We start from the raw sequence: 18,891 nt of genomic DNA, 5'->3' as shown, positions 1-18,891 counted from the left end.
TTTTCTCTTATCCATATTTGGCGAACAAAATATTCTTTTTTTTTCTCTTATCCATATTTGGGAAACAAAATATTCTTTTTTTTTTCTCTTATCCATATTTGGGAAACAAAATATTCTTTTTTTTCTCTCTTATCCATATTTGGGAAACAAAATATTCCTTTTTTCCCCTCCCTCCGGGTAACTATGACCCGTGACAATGTGAAAGAAAGGCAACAACAAACCAACCTGATCTCTCCTCATTATGATTCGGAACTTGATTTCCTTCTTGTCTTTCAGAATCTTCATTTCCCCAACACCCCTCTCTTTCCAGGCCTTCACTTCCGTATCAAACCTGAATAGCCGACATCGATCCACGTGCAGCTGCAAGAAAGGGGGGAAAATTCATACACTAAATTAATATATTTTTAGTTTTAGTTGAGGTTTTACGGCGCTCGCAACTCCTTAAGGTCATATGAGCGCCAGAAGTTTAGAGGTGTTACAAGAGAGTAACAAACATAAAAAAGAAGAAGGGGAGATAAGGATTAAGGATGATAGCTGTTTCATAGGAAAGAAGAAGCAAACCACACCAGAGCACCCGCCAACCACCCACATTAATATATTTACCAGAGTATTAAGTCAAACAGCTGATAACAATAATGGCGGGTCTCGTGGCCTTAGACATAAATAAATATGCATGTCGAAACTTTGTGAACCCAGTCTTCTTTTTTCCAGTTAGTGCACCCCCCCCCCCAAAAAAAAAATAATTTTTTTTAAAGACTCCTTTTCACCATAACTTTGGTTGTAGGACAGATATCTTCAAACTTTTAAGTGATGAACATTCGGGGGAGACGGTCTTAAAAAGTCAGACAGAAAAGTCCAGACGTCGACACATTCCAACTTCTTGCAGGTTGCTTCTCATGCACCACAAGCTACGACTATATTTGTGGACTGTTACATGAGACAACTGACTGATCTTACTGCAACTGTTACATGAGACAACTGATCTTACTGTAACTGTCCATGAGACAACTGATCTTACTGTAACTTTCACATGAAACAACAGACTGATCTTACTGTAACTGTTACATGAGACAACTGACTGATCTTACTGTAACTGTTACATGAGACAACTGATCTTACTGTAACTGTTACATGAGACAACTGATCTTACTGTAACTGTCCATGAGACAACTGATCTTACTGTAACTGTTACATGAGACAACTGATCTTACTGTAACTGTCCATGAGACAACTGATCTTACTGTAACTGTTACATGAGACAACTGAACTTACTGTAACTGTTACATGAGACAACTGATCTTACTGTAACTGTTTCATGAGACTACTGATCTTACTGTAACTGTTACATGAGACAATTGATCTTACTGTAACTGTTACATGAGACAACTGATCTTACTGTAACTGTTACATGAGACTACTGATCTTACTGTAACTGTTACATGAGACAATTGATCTTACTGTAACTGTTACATGAGACAACTGATCTTACTGTAACTGTTACATGAGACAACTGATCTTACTGTAACAGGGATGCCACTCAACTTTTAAAAAAATAGCTGAAAATCCATGCGCCACGGTCTTGCTAACATATGAAACCAAAAGGGTGTACATATAGAGAAATGACAAACAAACAAAAACAATGGGTGTACGTTGAAAGAAATGACAAAACATTTAAAGAAATATAGACTAGATGTACTTAGATGTGGGTTGTTTTTTTTCCAACTATAGATTGATTCTATCTCGATCTCAGTAACGGAATAGCGGATCAGGATCAAAACACAGGAAAAAAAAAGCGGAAAAGTGGCATCCCTGCTGTAACTGTCCAAGAGACAACTGATCTTACCGTAACTTCATTCTCCTCCCCTGTCGTCTTGTTGACCAGCTCCGGGAGCGAGATGACCGGCTTGAAGTCCACGTTGGGCTCGTACTCCTCCACAACTTCATCGTCAGGACCCCCCGAGCTCTTGGGAGCAGGGCCGGGACTCTTTGCTGACGCAGACGGGGACTTCTGCACACTGCCCACTGGTCACAGAAACGGAATTTCTCACATTAAGAAATGTTAAATTGTACGTACGCAATACTTCTTGACAGAAACAGGACAATGACACAGAAGAAGAAAGTTAATAAGACATCAAATTTTCAAAAACATTTTCAGTTCTGTCTATGTGTGTCAATCTGAATCATCGCCAGTCCCTCAAAAAATTGCTGGCCTTTTTCTGAAGTTCAACTTTAGTACTCGTGCAGAGATTGGTTTCATGTCAAACAACACTGGCTTGACTTAACACAGATAAGGGAAGGTATTCAACAAACATCTCTTCGGTTGCTTTTAGTTCCCTGAGACAATTCCACAGCGTCTTTTCAACCCTGTCAAAGGCATCTGCCATAACTTTCTGACTATCCAAATTCGTAAGAGAAGCAACTTGACAATAAACCAAACCCAACCCACACTCAACAAACAGCCCCCCCCCCCCCCCCCAACCCAAACCACACACAACATACAAGCCAAACGAACCCCCCCCCCACCAAATAAAGGTGATAACAAAAAGTAATTTAATCACTGACAATGATTTAAAAAAAAAAAAAAAAGATTGCCGTACAATTCTTTGATGCGTCTAGAGCTGGCAAAGCACCAAATTTCAGCTCTGGTTTGGGGACACCAGTAGAAGGGGTGAGAGAGAAACCAGAGAACGGCTTGGGTGCGTCACCGGCAGCAGCTGTAGAGAATAGAAGGAAGAGCATTAAGAGTACACACAGCTCTGTTCACAAATGGCTTGCTAATCAATGATCAAGTTGGAAAAAGTAGTCCATTTTTTTGGTATTCTCACAACGAACCTTTGTTTTAATAAGAGTTTTGCGGCATTTGCAACACAATAAGGTAATATGAGCGCCAGAAGATTAGAGGTGTTACAAGGGAGTAACAAACACAAAAAAGAAGGAGGGGAGGTAAAGATGATAGATGTTTGGTAGGAAAAAAGGAGCAAACCACACCAGAGCACCTGCCAACCACCCACTCACACACACAGCTCTGTTCAGAAATGACTTGTTCATCAATAATCAAGTTGGCAAAAGTTTTGTATTCTCACAATGAACCGTGGCGTAAAACCTGAGAATGTGACATCGACATAAATGTTTTTAAAAATTTGAAATAAAAGACATAATTTGAGTAGAGAGGACCACATCAACCCACAAGGAAAGCGTAAGAAGGGAAGACCTAAGATGACATGGAGGCGAGCGGTATCAGCGGAAATTGAAAAAGCGGGGACATCATGGAAACAGATAGAAAAGGATGCTCAGGACAGGCTTCGCTGGAGTAATGTTGTTGATGGCCTGTGCTCCACTGGGAGTTAAAAAGGGCAAGAGAGAGAGAGGACCACATCAATATCAAAACATGTACATCATCAGTGCAGGGAAAGAGAATGACAGACATAGACCCCCCCCCCCCCCCACCCCCCTCTCTGTATATAAAAAAATATATCCCCCTCTCTATATATATATATATGTGTATTTTCACAGAATATTTCCTACAAGTTTTCAATGCATAGTGACCAGTTCAGTATTAGACAAAAGTCCTTTTCCTACCCTGAGGGCTTTTATGAGCTTCTGCTTTCACCCGTTCTTTGTCGGTGCTCGCCGATATATTTGGCGTTGATGAAAACGTAAAGCCGGCAAATGTTGCTTTCCCTGCCTCTTTGCCATCTCCGGGTTGCACTGTGGAGGAAGATGAAGCACCCATGAGACCAGGCGTTCCTCCGATGTTAAAGCCCACACTTTTGGCAGCTGAATCTGGAGCTGGGGAAAACGGAACAGAAGGTGACATTATGCAACTAGCTGGGTACACTTTCGATGAACGGAGTTCAAAGAATCGTCGATCGTCAAGTCATTGGGGAAAAAGTGCGCACAGCTTGTGAACGGAAGCGTCACTTGTTCACAATGGCGTCTAAGAAGACGGACTTTCCCAAGATTAGATCAAAACGAAACTAATGAAAAACTGAAAATTAAACTACACTGACTTCAGGCTCCTCAATAAAACTGCGCACCCTTTAAATGATTCTGAACCACCATTAATTTTGTCAAATTCGAAAGTTAAGTGGTTCGGAAGTTTTAGGCGGCCAAACTGACGGACTTTCACTCACAAATATAATATGTATAGATGAAACTGTTTGCTCACTAACACAAATTCAGACAGAACACTATCGTTTGCTTGACCTTTTAGAAATAAAAGCAGAATTTCCATGGAAGGTCTAGTAAAGCTATCCAAGAGCAACAAAACTTACTATTATTACACACTTGCAAAGATGTCAAATTAAAATAGAAAATAAAAATAGAAAAAGAACAAACAAATCAAATAGGTCATTAATACATGAATATTAGGACAGGTGGACAATCCTGTCTGTTTCAATACTGATTATCTAGGACCCCGATTGTTTATAAATAACATTTTCTGAACAAATAATTATATAAATTTACTAGATCACATTTTTTCATGGTACAAAACACAGCTCAAGTACAATAAACATAGCTGCCACTCAGAAATTTTAAAAAAGGAGGAAATTCACGCGAAGGCGGACGCGCGCTCTCCGAAACTAGTGAGATCCAGAGGCAATATATACTGGAAAAATCTAGCCTATGGTTTTGGAAGGGAAAACTGTCATTTTGTTAACCATAGGCAACTGAATTAAAATGTATTTGAAAAAAAAAAAAAAACCCAAAAAACATAAAGGCAGTAAGTTGACTAACAGGCATTCGAGTCAATTTGACACAGTTTGGACTTGGTGACTAAAAATCCAGTGTTTTTTGCCAGCTGGTGTCTCATAAAAAGATTTCTTTCCCTTTAAACTTGTACATACATAGACGTAGAGCAGTATCGGATCAAGGATGCAGGCACTCCTGTACAATTGCGGTCCCGTTTGCACTTAGTGCCCCTGTAGTGTGTTTCTTATTTAGAGATCTAAACTGAATTAAATTTATAGCCTAGGCTATCTAATCTAGATCTAGATATATCTAAATATGTGTAGATCTAGATTATATCTAGATCTAGAGATAGATTTTCTAGATCTAGAATCTAGATCTAGATTCACTTCCGCAGCAGCCCCAATAGCCGTCATGTAAACAAACAGGACCGCAATTGTACAGGAGTGCCGCGATTTCTTTCGCAAAAAACGGCTAGTTCAATTTTCTAATGAACTTTTCAAGTCGCACACCGGCTGCTTCTATCTCATTCCAGCTCCTTTTATTTTTGCATTCTGAATCAATTTCTCTCGAATTTCCGCCAATTTCAATGACAATTCGGCGCGCTAACGTCCCGATGCCCGATCGACACTGTGTTGCTCAACAACAATAAACCATACAAACAATGTGAAACTAGCGCTGGGGCTAGAAGAACGGAAATAGAAAGCTACGGGCGGACATGCGCAAACCGCATTTTCGTCTCTCTCCCGGTTCGGTGTTTTCCGCAGGGGGGGGGGGGGAGTATGAAATTTGCGACCAAGAGCGGTCCAGCAGAGGAAGGAGGAAAGTTGCGGGAAAAGCTAGATGTAGCAGAGTTTCCGCTATTTAGCGGGAAAGTGGCAGCTATGAATAAAACAAATTGGCAAATCAAGACAAACTGAGAAACAAAGTGATAATCTGAATGACCTGAAAACATCTACTAGCATCAATATATAATACATTTTGATTTTGCTCTCTAAACAAAGGAAGGCCAACTTGAAAATATTATAAACTAAGTACAGTGTACAAATCTTGGCAGACCCTACAACTTACCGATAATGGTCATAACAGGGAAAAAAGATACAACACAAAACATCTGAGGCTTTCATAACTGCACTTATACATCTGTATACCTATCGTAGTATCTTTTAGTTTAGTTTTAGTAGAGGTTTTACTGCGCTCACAACTGCATAATACCTGTCTTTAAAAGGGGCCTCTCAAGCCAGATAAAGTAGTTATATGTACATAAATGTACTTACCGTTACCTGGCGGGATATTGACAGGAGGCCCAGCAGCTGTATCAGACTTCGACACACCTGCAAACAGAGATACAATATCTCGCTCTATTACTTAACTCCAGAACTGGGGTCTTCAGAGACAGCTTCTATCCATAACCCCCCCCCCTCTGGGTCCATATAGAGATACAATATCATTCCTCACAATTAAAAAAAAAACAACTCAAAAACTTTTCTCTCAAAGCTAAAGGGTTCCAACCAATGTGGAACGCATATACCACAAGACCAAAATTCTTTCAACAAAAGAGCTGAAACCTTTGAAATTTGAACATTTCTCACACTGTTCAAGAATTTAAAAACCTTGTCATTACTATTTGTACATATTTAATTTCGTTAAAATCTCCAAATGATTATCGCAGAGAAACTGAAGCAAAAAAGCAAAGCTTGGTCATTTATGATTCTGAGTCAGTTTCCACACCAAGGTGTCTGACTGCTTATAAAATAAACGCAGCATTAAATAAAATAAAATAAAATAAGTTTTCATTTACCAGCCCCCCCCCCCCCCACCCCCCCCCATCTTTTCCAACATTTCGCAAAATACAAAAACTGCCGAAACCCTCACCTGCCATGACAGATTTTTGCCCCGGGATTTCAGTTGTCAGGACGGTGGACGGAGACGAGCCTGGCATGACCATTCCCGACAACGGGGAGTTCTGTGTGGCCACAGGAGGGGCGCCACCGACCGCCCCCATCTATGGTAAAAGGAAGGGGAAAAACTTGATTTTAGTTTTAGCAAGGTTTTTAGTTTTAGTTTAAGTAAGAGTTTTACGGCGCTCACAACTGCATAAGGTCATATGAGTGCCAGAAGATTAGAGGTGTTACAAGAGAGTAACAAACATAAAAAAGAAAGAGGGGAGATAAGAGACGATAGAGACTTTTATATAGGAAAGAAGGAGCAAACCACACCAGAGCACCCGCCAACCACCCACTTAGTAAGGTCTTGCGGTGCTCGCAACTGCATACGGTCACATGAGCGCCAAGGGGTGGATGTCAACAGAGAAGTCCAAACGGGGAATCAGGCTTATTCTGCTCACCCCTCTAGCCTCAACAACACAAAGTCTGCTTTGACTATCAAGGCACCCGGGAAATAGCAGTTCACAAGAGAGTGACAAACATACGAAAGAAGCAGAGGAAAAATGACGATAGTAAGGAAGAGGAGAAAAAAAAAGCAGAAGTTCTCCCTATGTTGTTTCGGCACAGTATGAGCATGACATTGATGAATCCCTGATAAAGTAGAACCAAGTCAGCTAAAAACCATGAAAATAATTATAATAATAATTATAATAGATTGCATTTATATAGCGCTCTATCCCACACTAGTAAAAGCTGTAAGCGCTTTACACTAACCACATGATCATTGAGCGATTCACACAAGAGAAAATAATTTCACAGAAACAAAAAAAAAACCCAGTTCAACCACATCATACATTAACTATATACATGAAAGGACAGCAGTAAAAACAAAACATATCAGCACTTACTAACACACCACAACTAAGAATTTCGTTTTACGGCACTTGCAACACAATAAGGTCATTTAAGTGCCGAAGATTAGAGGTGTTACAAGAGAGTAACAAACACAAAATAGAAGAAGGAGAGAAAAGGACGATAGATGTTTGATAGGAAAGAAGGAGGAGCAAACCACACCAGAGCACCCGCCGCTATAACTAAGAATGAAACAAACGAGTCTAGAGCCGGGATGCCTAATGATTTTTGAAGAAACACCCCCCCCCCCCCCTGAAAATGAGCGGAGCCTCACATCTCACCTAAAATGTACTTTGCAAAATCTTTAAATGAGCAAACAAAAACATTTCTCTTACCATTCCGCTTTCCTTTGCAAGTGTAGGAAAAAACCCCCCAAAAAACCGACAAAAAAGCCGGAGATTTGGCTTTCCTGCTAGAGAAATCGCCTTAAAAAATCAACATTCGCTTTAAAAAATTAACATTCCTAAGCAGTAGCAGCAGCAGTAGCTCACCCCGATGTTTGGCTGCGGTGGCACCGTGGAGGTTGGGGAGGAGAAGAAGCCGGGCCGGTAGGCCATGGGCTTCATGCCAGCCGGGCCGGGAGAGTTCTGGGCATACTGCAGGGACTGTCCCCGCAGGGCCGAGGCGAAGTAGCCCGCCGGCGGCATGCTCATCCGGGGCTGCATCTGAGGAGGTCCCGGCATCGGCATGCTGGGCGGTGGGTCGACCGTCGGGCGCGAGTTCAGGGACCAGTCCTGGCCGAGGGACAGATCGTACCAGGCGAGAGATGAAATTTGCTATTTGAATTTCATAGGTGTACAGAAAAGTGGGAAGACATGGAATAACATCGAGAAACCAGCCCAAGGAGAGAGAAAGGCGGAAGGTGTTTGTCCGTGGCCTATACCCTGGTGCAGGGTGAGAAAGGCAATGATGATGATGTGAGATGAAAGCGTGAAATATGGAAGAAAAGATCTTTGATGGCTATATTATGATCTGTTTGTTCTATGTTTTAGTAGAGGTTTTACGGTGCTTGCAACTGCATAAGGTCATATGAGCACCAGAAGATTAGAGGAGTTACAAGAGAGTAACAAACAAAAAACAAGAAGGAGGGGAGATATATAAGGACGATAGATGTTTGATAGGAAAGAAAAAGCAAACCACACCAGAGCACCCGCCAACCACCCACAGTGTCTTTTTAGAGGACACAACAACTGACTGAACACAATAACAAAATAGAATAAGATATATATGTATATAAAATAAATAAATAGCATTTGTATAGTGCATATCCCCGCTCAACAGCAGGCTCTAGGCGCTTTACACTATATTATTACCCCAGCAGACCATAGAACACTCCGAAATATTCTCAGCTTCCCGGGAAGCATACAGTGCAAGCAGCTGATTAAGCGCTCAAACACTAACAAACTGACAAGATCTTTCACTGTCTATAGCCGGGTACCCATTCCCACCTGGGTGAAGTGAGGAAAATTCGTGTTAAGTGCCTTTCCCAAGGACAAAACGTCGGGCCCCTGACGGGATTCGAACCCATGACCTTGCGGTCGCGAGTCCGAGAGCCTAACCACAAGGCCACCGACGCCACAGAAATACAGAGAGTGATAGCTTACACAATGTCCTTTCAAATATTACGCTTGCCAGCTCTTCTCAGAGAGTGAAATAAGGAAAATGCAGAGTTCCGGGAGGGGGGGGCGCGACTCTATTCTGCACAACCGGGGAAGGAGATCGGTATCATACTTTTGACTAGACATCAACTCGAGGTCCATAAAAGTCTCATACGAGTAACTTCCAGCGGCAAGATTGAAAGAGACACCTTTACCTGCATGATCTGCGAATCGGGCGTGTAGTACTGGGTGAAATCTGGATCGTAGTACTCGGCAAACAGGGCAGCCGAGTCGTCAGCGCTGTTGACTTCATCGTCCTCGTCCTCCTCGTCGTCCATCTGCGCCTTGTACTTGCCTACCGTCGGCGTCTGCTGGCCGGGGAGACCCGAGGGTCTGTACTGGGGCGCCCCAGGGCCCATGGGGGGTGGCTGCGGCGGGACCGAGGAGTTGAGCAGGTAGCTGTAGGTGGCCGCCGGCATCATGGGAGGCTGCGGGGCCAGGCCCGGGAAGGGACCTCGGGGTGGGGGCACGGGCGACGGGTGGGGCATGAACACGGGCGGCACAGGGACCTGAGGCAGCGCGGGGGGAGCCAGGGGCACCAGGCTGGGTTTCAAGCTGGCAAACTCTTTCTGTCACGGAATGTGGAGAAACAAGATTTTTTAAAAATAATGTTAGTAGAGGTTTTATTACGGCGCTCACAACTACATACGGTCACATGAACGCCAGAAGAATTACTACAAGAGAGTAACAAACATAAAAAAGAAGAAGGGGAGATATAGACGTTTAATAGGAAAGAAGAAGCAAACCACATCAGAGCACCCACCAACCACCCACTGTTACAGAACGTGGAGAAACAAGATTTGTCAGCACTTTGTGCTGTAGTGCACATATTGAGTCCACAAGAACACCCACAGCATTTCACAAGGAAGCATACTTTTACAGCACTTGCAACACAATTAGGTCATAAAAGTGATGAAGTTTAAAGGAGTTACAAGAGAGAGGCAAACACAAAAACGATAGATGGGTGATAAGAACGATAGATGTCTGAAAAGAAAGAAAGAAAGAAAGGAGAGAAAGAAAGAAAAAAGATAGAAAGAAAAGAAAGAAAGAAAGAAAGAGCAAACCACACCAGAGCACCCGTCAACCACAAACAAAAGGCATCTATACAAGAATGCCCAGCGACCATTGCCTCAAGACACAGGGGAATACCAAGAGAGGACACCATTAAGCTTTGTTCAGATACAACTGCCCGCACAGAGTTACAAACACTTTACTCACTGACGAGAAAAGAAGATGGAAGAATGGAACAAATTTAAAATGGCAAAGTATTTCTAAAAAAACACCCCAAAAACCCACACCTGCATGTCAATGTTTATTTCGGTTTATTTCTCCGATAGTCTATGAATCATTCTTCCCAACATACTTCGAGTGTTCTTTTTGTTATCTACGTCTTCATATTTTCCAACAGCGCTCAGCAGTATTTGCTAATCTTTTGTCCTTCTCACTGTAAGTACCATACATACCTTCAACTGCTTCATCGTCTCTCTGTTCTCACATAGAAAGGTCTGAAGAAACAAAAGGACAAATTCCATTTTAAAAATGAGCATGTGCGTGTGTGTGTGAGAGTGTGCATGTGTCATTGCTCATGTTTTCTGTCTTCTTATCCATGATGTCAACACAGCCAAACCAAATCCAAATAAATGAACCCCCCCCATAAAATATGCAACATACCGACAAAAGCAATAGATCCCGTTTTAATGCTTGAAAGGCAAAAGGGAGGTAATCAGTGGCTTATTTTCTAACCAATGTAATGTCAGTTACTATGATTTTCTTCTTCTCTATCTCTTTAATTTTCCATTTTTATTGGTTTACTCAAATTACGCAAGTGTCCAACACATTTACCATTCTTGGACATGATTAAAAGATATTCATGCCTTATGGTATTTCTTTCAATTGAGAAGAAAACAGAAAGCCACTTTTCAAGGCACTTCAATTTGATATGCCCAAATACATTAAAAAATCTTCAATCATTTCAGGAGGCTGGATTCATCACAGCACTGTTCCCGAGACGGTTACCTTGATTTCCCCCATCAACGTTTTGTTCTCCGTCAGTACAGTCTGCAAAAAGACAAATGAGAATTACCTCTCAGAGGAGAGAACAAAATATCAAAAGTTCACATTCCACCTTAGCTAACCCCCCAAATATAACAACACCGTTGAATAAAGTACAAGGGAATGTTTTCCTTATTTTCAGGAAACAGTCTGAACCCATAGGGTGTACTGTTACGGTCAGAGTTTATAAACTTTCTGTCCCCGTGGTTTTATGCACCCCGCATAATTTAGCAAAATTTGATCATTTTGTTGTATAATTTCTGATTATTTTCCCTTTATCATTCTTTGTTAAAATTAACAGAATCGCATAATTTCACATTTTTGGGCTCAGTTTGCATAATTTCAGAATTTTTCTTGCAATAAAACGAGGACAGAAAAGTAGAGAAATATCACCGGCAAGCTCAACGCCAACAGCATGTGCAATTTTCAAAGAAAGCACCGGGGGCTCTCGAAGCCTAGAGGTTAAGGTGTCCGCCTCTCATTCAATAGGTCCCACGGGTTTGAATTCGGACAGGGACGGAAAATTTTCTTCTGTAAAAATGTTCTCCTTTCGCATCCTTTCTTGCTCTCCAACAACATTCTGTCGTCTGCTTGTCTCTACTTTCTGCCCCCACCCCCACATCTCCTTTGCCCCTCCTTTAGGGTCCTGACTCTTTGATCGTATGGTAGGTAAGATCTACACCTGAGGGCGAAAAATCTAGGAGGTCCCATGCGCAAGTCGCACACGTTAAAGATCCATTGGTGGTCCAAAATCAATAAGAGTAGGCCTCAGCTGCCACCCAGGCAAAATTCTAAATTTCCTACCACCTGGAAATGTTTGGTGTGTCCCGTGCGCTTACATTACTTTATGCAGTTGAGATCGCCTTAAAACACTTACTAAATTTAAAAAAAAAGAAAATACCTGAGAAGCAACAGCAAATCTAGTCCTTCTCAGTTTCTTTCACAGATCGTACAGAAGCCATATGTATAAAGCATTGCAAAACCATAGTGCCTTGTATAAAGAAAAGCCTCCACTCAATTTGCTAAACCTAAAAAAAAAGCTGAAGTTAAAGACCTCCGACGTTCGCGAAAAAAGTAATTTACAGTGCCTTTAGGTCAAAATCAATGACTTTCGCTGGGCCTATACATCACTATATGGTTTCAAGGATTTATTCAATAATCAGCTATACAACACCCAAGTGAGTAAACTAGCTAACCCAAATATTACACCAATGTACAAAGTAAAAAAGAATGCTTTTCACACAAAACCAAAACTATCCTATTTGTGAGGAAATGCACACTTGTTAAAGTGTAAAAGAGAATGCATTCCTACAAAACCAAGACTTTTCAAAAACTAAACTATCCTATTTGTGAACTCGCAGGGTACATAAATGTGAAAGCTTACTTTAAGCTGAGCGTTATTGATTCGCAAAACTTTCAAAGGCTAAACGCCCCTACTTGTGAACTCGAAGGGTACATAAATGTGAAAGTTTACTATAAGCTGAGCGTTTTTGACTCGCAAAACTTTCAAAAGCTAAACGACCCCCATTTGTGAACTCCCGCGGTACAAATAAATGTGAAAGCTTACTTTGAGCTGAGCGTTGTTGAGTCGCAACTCCTCCATCATCTTTCCGTTGATGAGGATGAGCTCTTCGTTGCGGTCCAGGACCATCTTAAACAGCGAGGCCTGGCTGTGGCTCAGAGACTTGATCTGGGAGTCCAGGCGCTCCGGGCTCGGGCGGGGTCTTGACGTGTCCGCCAGGTGCTCGCTCGTAGACGACACACTCACTTCTGCCTCGCTCTGAAGAACAGGTTTAACAATAAACAACAGAAAAAACAAAAACAGTAAAAAACAAAAGACAAATATAAAAAAACACAAACTGAGAGAAATATGTCGCTGCTCTGCGGTTTTGATTCAGATTCATCAAGATCAGAGTTGTTTGTTTTCGTAGAGGTTTTACGGCGCTCACAACTGCATAAGGTCATATGAGCGCCAGAAGATTAGAGGCGTTACAAGAGAGAGTAACAAACACAAAAAAAGAAGAGGGGGAGATAAGAACGATAGATGTTCGATAGGAAAGAAGAAACAAACCACACCAGAGCACCCGCCAACCACCCACACAAAAACAAAACAAAAAACAAAACCAAATATAAAAAGCAAAAACTAAGAGAAATATGTTGCTGCTCTGTGGTTATGATTCCGATTCGTCCTTTTCACAGTGTCTTGGAAGGGGGTAGTTTTGATTCAGATTCCGATTTGTCCTTTTCAGTAGGTACCACAAACCCCCGCCTCTGCGCAGTTGAAAGCGTGTAGGAAGCTCGAAATTTGGTCATTTTTAATCAACCATAACTCTTCTAATTTGACACCAATCTTCACCCCGTTTCGAACTAAGTCAGTTCAACTATTGTTTTTAGCTAAAATCAAACTATTGAGGACGGCACGGAACGAGATATTGTATAGTAAGCTATCTAAAAGGGTCACCGAAATGCACGGGAATGCGTTTTTCGCGCCATTTTTCATGCGGCCGCGGCGACAAAAATTTAGGGTGCCTCATAAAAAGCCTTCGCGCTACGCGCCTATAACTGCTATCGTCATGAAACAAAAAGTGCAAGAACGAGCTTTGAATAAGCTTTCACCCGGTACCAATCGCTTGTTGCTAAAGTTAATTGTTGACCCAGAAATATCGGGAGTTTTGGAACCTATTTTTAGAATGGAAATCTCCAAGTCTGACAAATGATTGGTAGAAAGAACCCTGGTCTACTCAAAAGTAGAACATGTCAAGGGAATCGTGTGCAAAAATGACTACGATTGGTCTGGCATCCGTTCAGCGCCGCTTGTTTTTGTAAACACACATGCTGGTCCCATCTCTGGCGACGCGCTTGATTCAGCAATGGCGAAGAATTCTTCACGTGCACTACTACCTATTTTCGATTACGCTCTATTCACGTACATAAGTACATATTAAGGGCTGCATTGTGCTTCCAATCATGGATAGGGATATTCAGGAGATGTGCGGTAAGTTGATTTTGTTAATTAGATTGTTATAGTGTTACATAGTTCTTCATAAAGTCATCAACCTTTGCTTGACCTAGATCTAGCTAGGGCTTGAAGCCGAGATCGCAAACATGCGAACGGGTGGTCTCATTCAGAGCGTCCTGTAATTAATTAAGTACCCAGTATTGTTGTAAATCTGGTTTGGATAGAAAGATAAGAAGCTTAAATTTCTTGAAAATATGGTGAAATCTAAATCAATTTGTTTTTAGTCATTAAAATTGGTGTTTTTCTCTGGTCACGTGACCATTTCATTCTATCGATGATTCCGTAATGGTGACCTCTTTTTAAAGATCATAACAAGCTTGATGAACTCGTCTGTGAAGGGGGTGCAGCTGGCATTTGTTCATTGATGAATGAATATATTCTCTTGAATATCGCGAATATCTGACAGTCTTTGATAACTAATTCATTTAATTGTTTTCTTTTAGCCAATAATATCTATTTAGACTCATGAAACAAGTACCGACACCAATTGAATTATTTTTTGGTACAACTTTTAGAGACTGGTTTACTGCTGAAAATGGACTCTCCTACTGGAGAGCTTCATTCATAATAATTCGTGATTATCAAATAAGTCGGTACCTTTAGAATTGCTAGATCTATTCCTGAATAGACCCAATTTTTTTTAGATTAATGAGCCATGGGGAATTTGAACTTTGTTGCAGATCTAACTTGTGTCTCCTCCACCCTCTCCCCAATTGTCCTGGCCTTGATTTGATTTGAAAATGGGCTCTGCCCGTGCGGGAGCTTCTGCACAATTTTTATATTTTTGGAAAAAAATCATCGTCTTGAAACGATAATGGGCTCTGCCCGGGTGGGAACTTCTGCCCGATTTTTTATATTTTTGAAAAAAAAATGTTTGGAGATTCTTTCCAATTAAAAAAAAAGTAATTAGAATTGAGGAGTTTTTGTGTGTGTTTGTGTATCTGATCTGCCATTGTTGAATATTTACTTTATTAATGCCTCATTTTATCTCAGATTTGATTGCAGAAATAGATTCCTGGCCCAAAAACACATAGAAATGGAGCTTTTGGGCGTCTTTCTTGTTGTTCTAGAGAAGTTATAAATGATTTTGTTGAAATTATGCTGAATAATTTCTTATTTTTTCTCTTATCTAACCTCATATCATTGTAATGCTTCATGTTATCACAGAAATGATAACAGAAATGGATTCCTGGTCCAAAAGTACATTAGCATGGAAAGTTTCAGACATTTACCATGATTTTTGGTGATTTTATTCTGAAAAGTGTTTAGGCCATGTGTACCGTGTTGTGATTTTCTGTTTATAACGCAAAATTGGCAGTTTTCCCGTTTTTGTTGTTCCATAACTGATTAAATTGAAGTGCCAGAACTCTGAAAAAAATTGGGCTATGAATTTGCACTACTGTGAATATGTTCTGTAAGTTTCATTTCTTTTCAGCAATAACTTTCCATTTTATTGATGTCTGAAATCAGTCTTTTTAGCATTTTTGAATTAACATTATGCATCAAGGAGTAACTTTTTTCCAATTTTAAGTCTCTGTATTGGCTTAATTTAAACTCTGATTGTCCTCATCTTGGTATTTTGCATAGTTTATACTGGCACCTGTTCAAACAAATGATAATACACACTTTATGTACCTGAATATATTTTCTGTGAACTCACAAAATCGCACTTTTTAACGTGATTTTAAAGTTGCCAAAAATTTACGACGTCCACAAATTTCAAACGCCTGTCATTTTTTAAATTTATTGTCCGATTTCTATAATTCAAACACCAAAGTTCATGGTTTGCATAGTTCTTTATGATGCAACAAACATAAGTTTGATCAAAGCACTTTGAAATTTGGGTTTGTGGTACCTATTTTCAGTGTCTCGGAAGGGGGTAGTTTTGATTCAGATTCTGATTTGTCAATTTCAGAGTGTCTTGTTGGAGGGTGTTTACTTCTGATCCAGATTTGTCCTTATCAGAGTGTTTGTGTGTGTGTGTGTGTGTGAGTGGTTTTTTTTGCGAAGTGTTTCACGGCGCTCGAAACTGCATAAGGTCATATGAGCGTGCGGGTGCGTGTGTGCGTTATGTTCCACTGGTGCAGGGTAACCACCAGGCCCAAGGAATTTCACTAAAGCTGCTAGCCCTAAGATAAAACTTTGCATCAGATGGGAGAGAACTGATTTTTTTTATTGTTTTAGTAGAGGTTTTACGGTGCTCGCAACTGCATAAGGTCGTATGAGCGCGAGAAGATTAAAGGTGTTACAAGAGAGTAACAAACATAAAAAAAGAAGGGGGGGGGATAAAGACGACAAGGTGTTTGATAGGCAAGAAGGAGAAGAAAAACCACACTAGAGCACCCGCCAACCACCCACGATCTTACCTCAGACGGCTCGGTGGCACTGGTCATCCTGGGTGTGGAGTGGAAGACCTTGGGGCGCGGGGTGCCGTAGCTCACGCTGTTGGCGTTGCTGCTGAACAAACCAGCACTGCTGAGGCTGGACACTTGCACCGGGGTTTTGTTCGGAGTCGCGAACGAACCGTTGGTTTCATGGGATTCTGTTCAAAGATAAGTTACCATAAAGCTTTTTCTTTCTTTTTTTTTTCCCAATTGTTCAGCCACTATTCAGCTCGGCAAAGCGCAACACCGGAAAATAAAACTTTAGAAGGAAAATGCAAACAGTCTGGTTGCTTTTATCTACAAATTTTTTAAAATGAAAATGACAAGTAAGATCAGACAGTTGACACTCAACAGACTTCCGTAATAAAGTGAAAACATTTCATAAGCAGTCTCTTAGATCCCCACCTAATAGAATAGAGTCAAACCCCCTTAATATACTACGGTGCAACCCCCCCCCCCCCCCAGGCCGCACTAAAACATTATATTGCCATCCCCGCTACAGTACAAACTTTAAGTTCATCCCCAAGCTGGCAGTATAATGTGATTTAACTATATTCTTAAATCTACACAACCGCAAAATCTTCTGAGGGCATTTTTTCAACCAACAATTACACAGAGGGGAAAAAACAAATGTGAAAATGCAGCATTACAAACCAACGGGTAAACAAGACGACTTTTTACCCCAGGTGAGCATGTTGATTCTGCTTATTACGTCCTCCAGCTCCAGATCCACCTGCTCGTTGAGTTCCTGAGAAAAGAGACATGGCCCATAAGTCGTAGGTGAGTGACAGATGCAGTTTGCTCAGGCCATTCATTCAAATCTGTGATAAATCCCCTCATTTCTCAGAGCTGTTGCATGAAGGGACATTGTGGAAACATAAATAGAAAACACCAATCATCCATCCCAAAGCCCGATGACTCAAGAGGCAGTTTTAAAAACAAATTGCATCGCGCGCACCCCCCCCCCCCCTCCCACCACCACAAACGGGAGAAAAAAACTGAAAGATTCCACTGAAATCAGAGCAATCTAGACAACTGAGGGAATAGACAGAAATGTTTGAGGCGTGACCAAAGATAGTGAATAACAAGATGGGCCACTCAGCCAAAGATAGTGAATAACAAGATGGGCCACTCAGCCAAAGATAGTGAATAACAAGATGGGCCACTCAGCCAAAGATAGTGAATAACAAGATGGGCCACTCAGCCAAAGATAGTGAATAACAAGATGGGCCACTCAGCCAAAGATAGTGAATAACAAGATGGGCCACTCAGCCAAAGATAGTGAATAACAAGATGGGCCACTCAGCCAAAAAAGTATGCTCTTTGCTTCAGATGGCGCTGCAGTCTGTTTTGAAGCTCTCTTTCGTTTGTCCAGAAGAAGAATAGGAATAGCACCTCCTTGCGTGCGCAGATCGACTGCTGTTCATCAGCAGTTCGGGTATGTTCAGTGCGGAGTTTTAGTTTTAAAAAAATTTTAATGACCTCTCTCCTTTCATTCTAAAGTCAAATTAAACGAAGAAAACAATCACCCTTTCCTCTGGTAGAGGTTTTTTGTCAGCGTAACCATTTTAAAAAAGCGTTCTTCCGAAATTTATCCCAAAACTTGCTAGTTTCACTTTGATTTTTTAAAACTCAAGTAGGGTAACTCTGTTCGCAAAGAGTGCGCTTTTGTGAAGAGGGCGCCACCAAATTTTGAGGACACTTTTTTAATTGGCTCAAAGAGAGAAGTGGCCCATCTTGTTATGTACTATCATTGGCGTGACACTCCATGAGTGAAAACCAATTGTACCATATAGATTACATTTGTGAAAGTCAGTATTATTTAGATAACCCACATGTGAACACAAATTGTACTATATATTACATTTGTTGAACAGTCAGTGTTATTGAAATCACCAACATGTGAACACACATTGTACCATATGTTACCTTTGTTAAAGTCAGTATTATTTAGATTACCCACATGTGAACACATGTTGTACCATATATGTGAGCGGCTCTGAGAAAACCCGTCGGAAGGTGCGAGAAGCTATTCTGAGATATCGCTAAAAATAGGCCCTGAACTTCATTTTTATCGAAAACGAAATTATATGAAATTCAGAAAGATAGACCATTTCTACATCATATGTTTTAAGAAATTTGCTCAAAAGTGATTGAAAATATTTTAAAATAATTATTTTTGAGGACAAAAAAAGACACTTCTTTCCACGGGAACCCTCACATATTATATACCAAAAGAAAGAGAATTTTATTGCCGTTTCGGGAAACCCCAGTGCGCATGAATGTGTGAG

The 18,891-nt window shown here is 41.0% G+C and overlaps 1 protein-coding gene across 1 annotated transcript in view; it reads right to left on the bottom strand.

Annotated features, from left to right (window-relative positions):
• The window catches only part of LOC101846497 (ranBP2-like and GRIP domain-containing protein 3), a gene marked incomplete in the record, with an annotated part of 88,555 nt that overhangs the window by 37,698 nt on the left and 31,966 nt on the right, over nt 1–18,891 (bottom strand). Inside the window, 13 exon segments of the mRNA XM_035969148.1 lie at nt 226–360; nt 1,844–2,022; nt 2,598–2,714; nt 3,580–3,789; nt 5,967–6,023; nt 6,565–6,694; nt 7,979–8,221; nt 9,301–9,714; nt 10,609–10,650; nt 11,162–11,203; nt 12,765–12,977; nt 16,583–16,758; nt 17,282–17,348. Of these exon segments, the coding sequence (XP_035825041.1) occupies nt 226–360; nt 1,844–2,022; nt 2,598–2,714; nt 3,580–3,789; nt 5,967–6,023; nt 6,565–6,694; nt 7,979–8,221; nt 9,301–9,714; nt 10,609–10,650; nt 11,162–11,203; nt 12,765–12,977; nt 16,583–16,758; nt 17,282–17,348 (2,025 nt within the window).

Source organism: Aplysia californica, unplaced genomic scaffold (assembly GCF_000002075.1).
Source record: "Aplysia californica isolate F4 #8 unplaced genomic scaffold, AplCal3.0 scaffold00120, whole genome shotgun sequence".
NCBI lineage: Eukaryota > Metazoa > Mollusca > Gastropoda > Aplysiida > Aplysiidae > Aplysia > Aplysia californica.
This window is presented reverse-complemented; position numbering and strand designations above follow the sequence as displayed.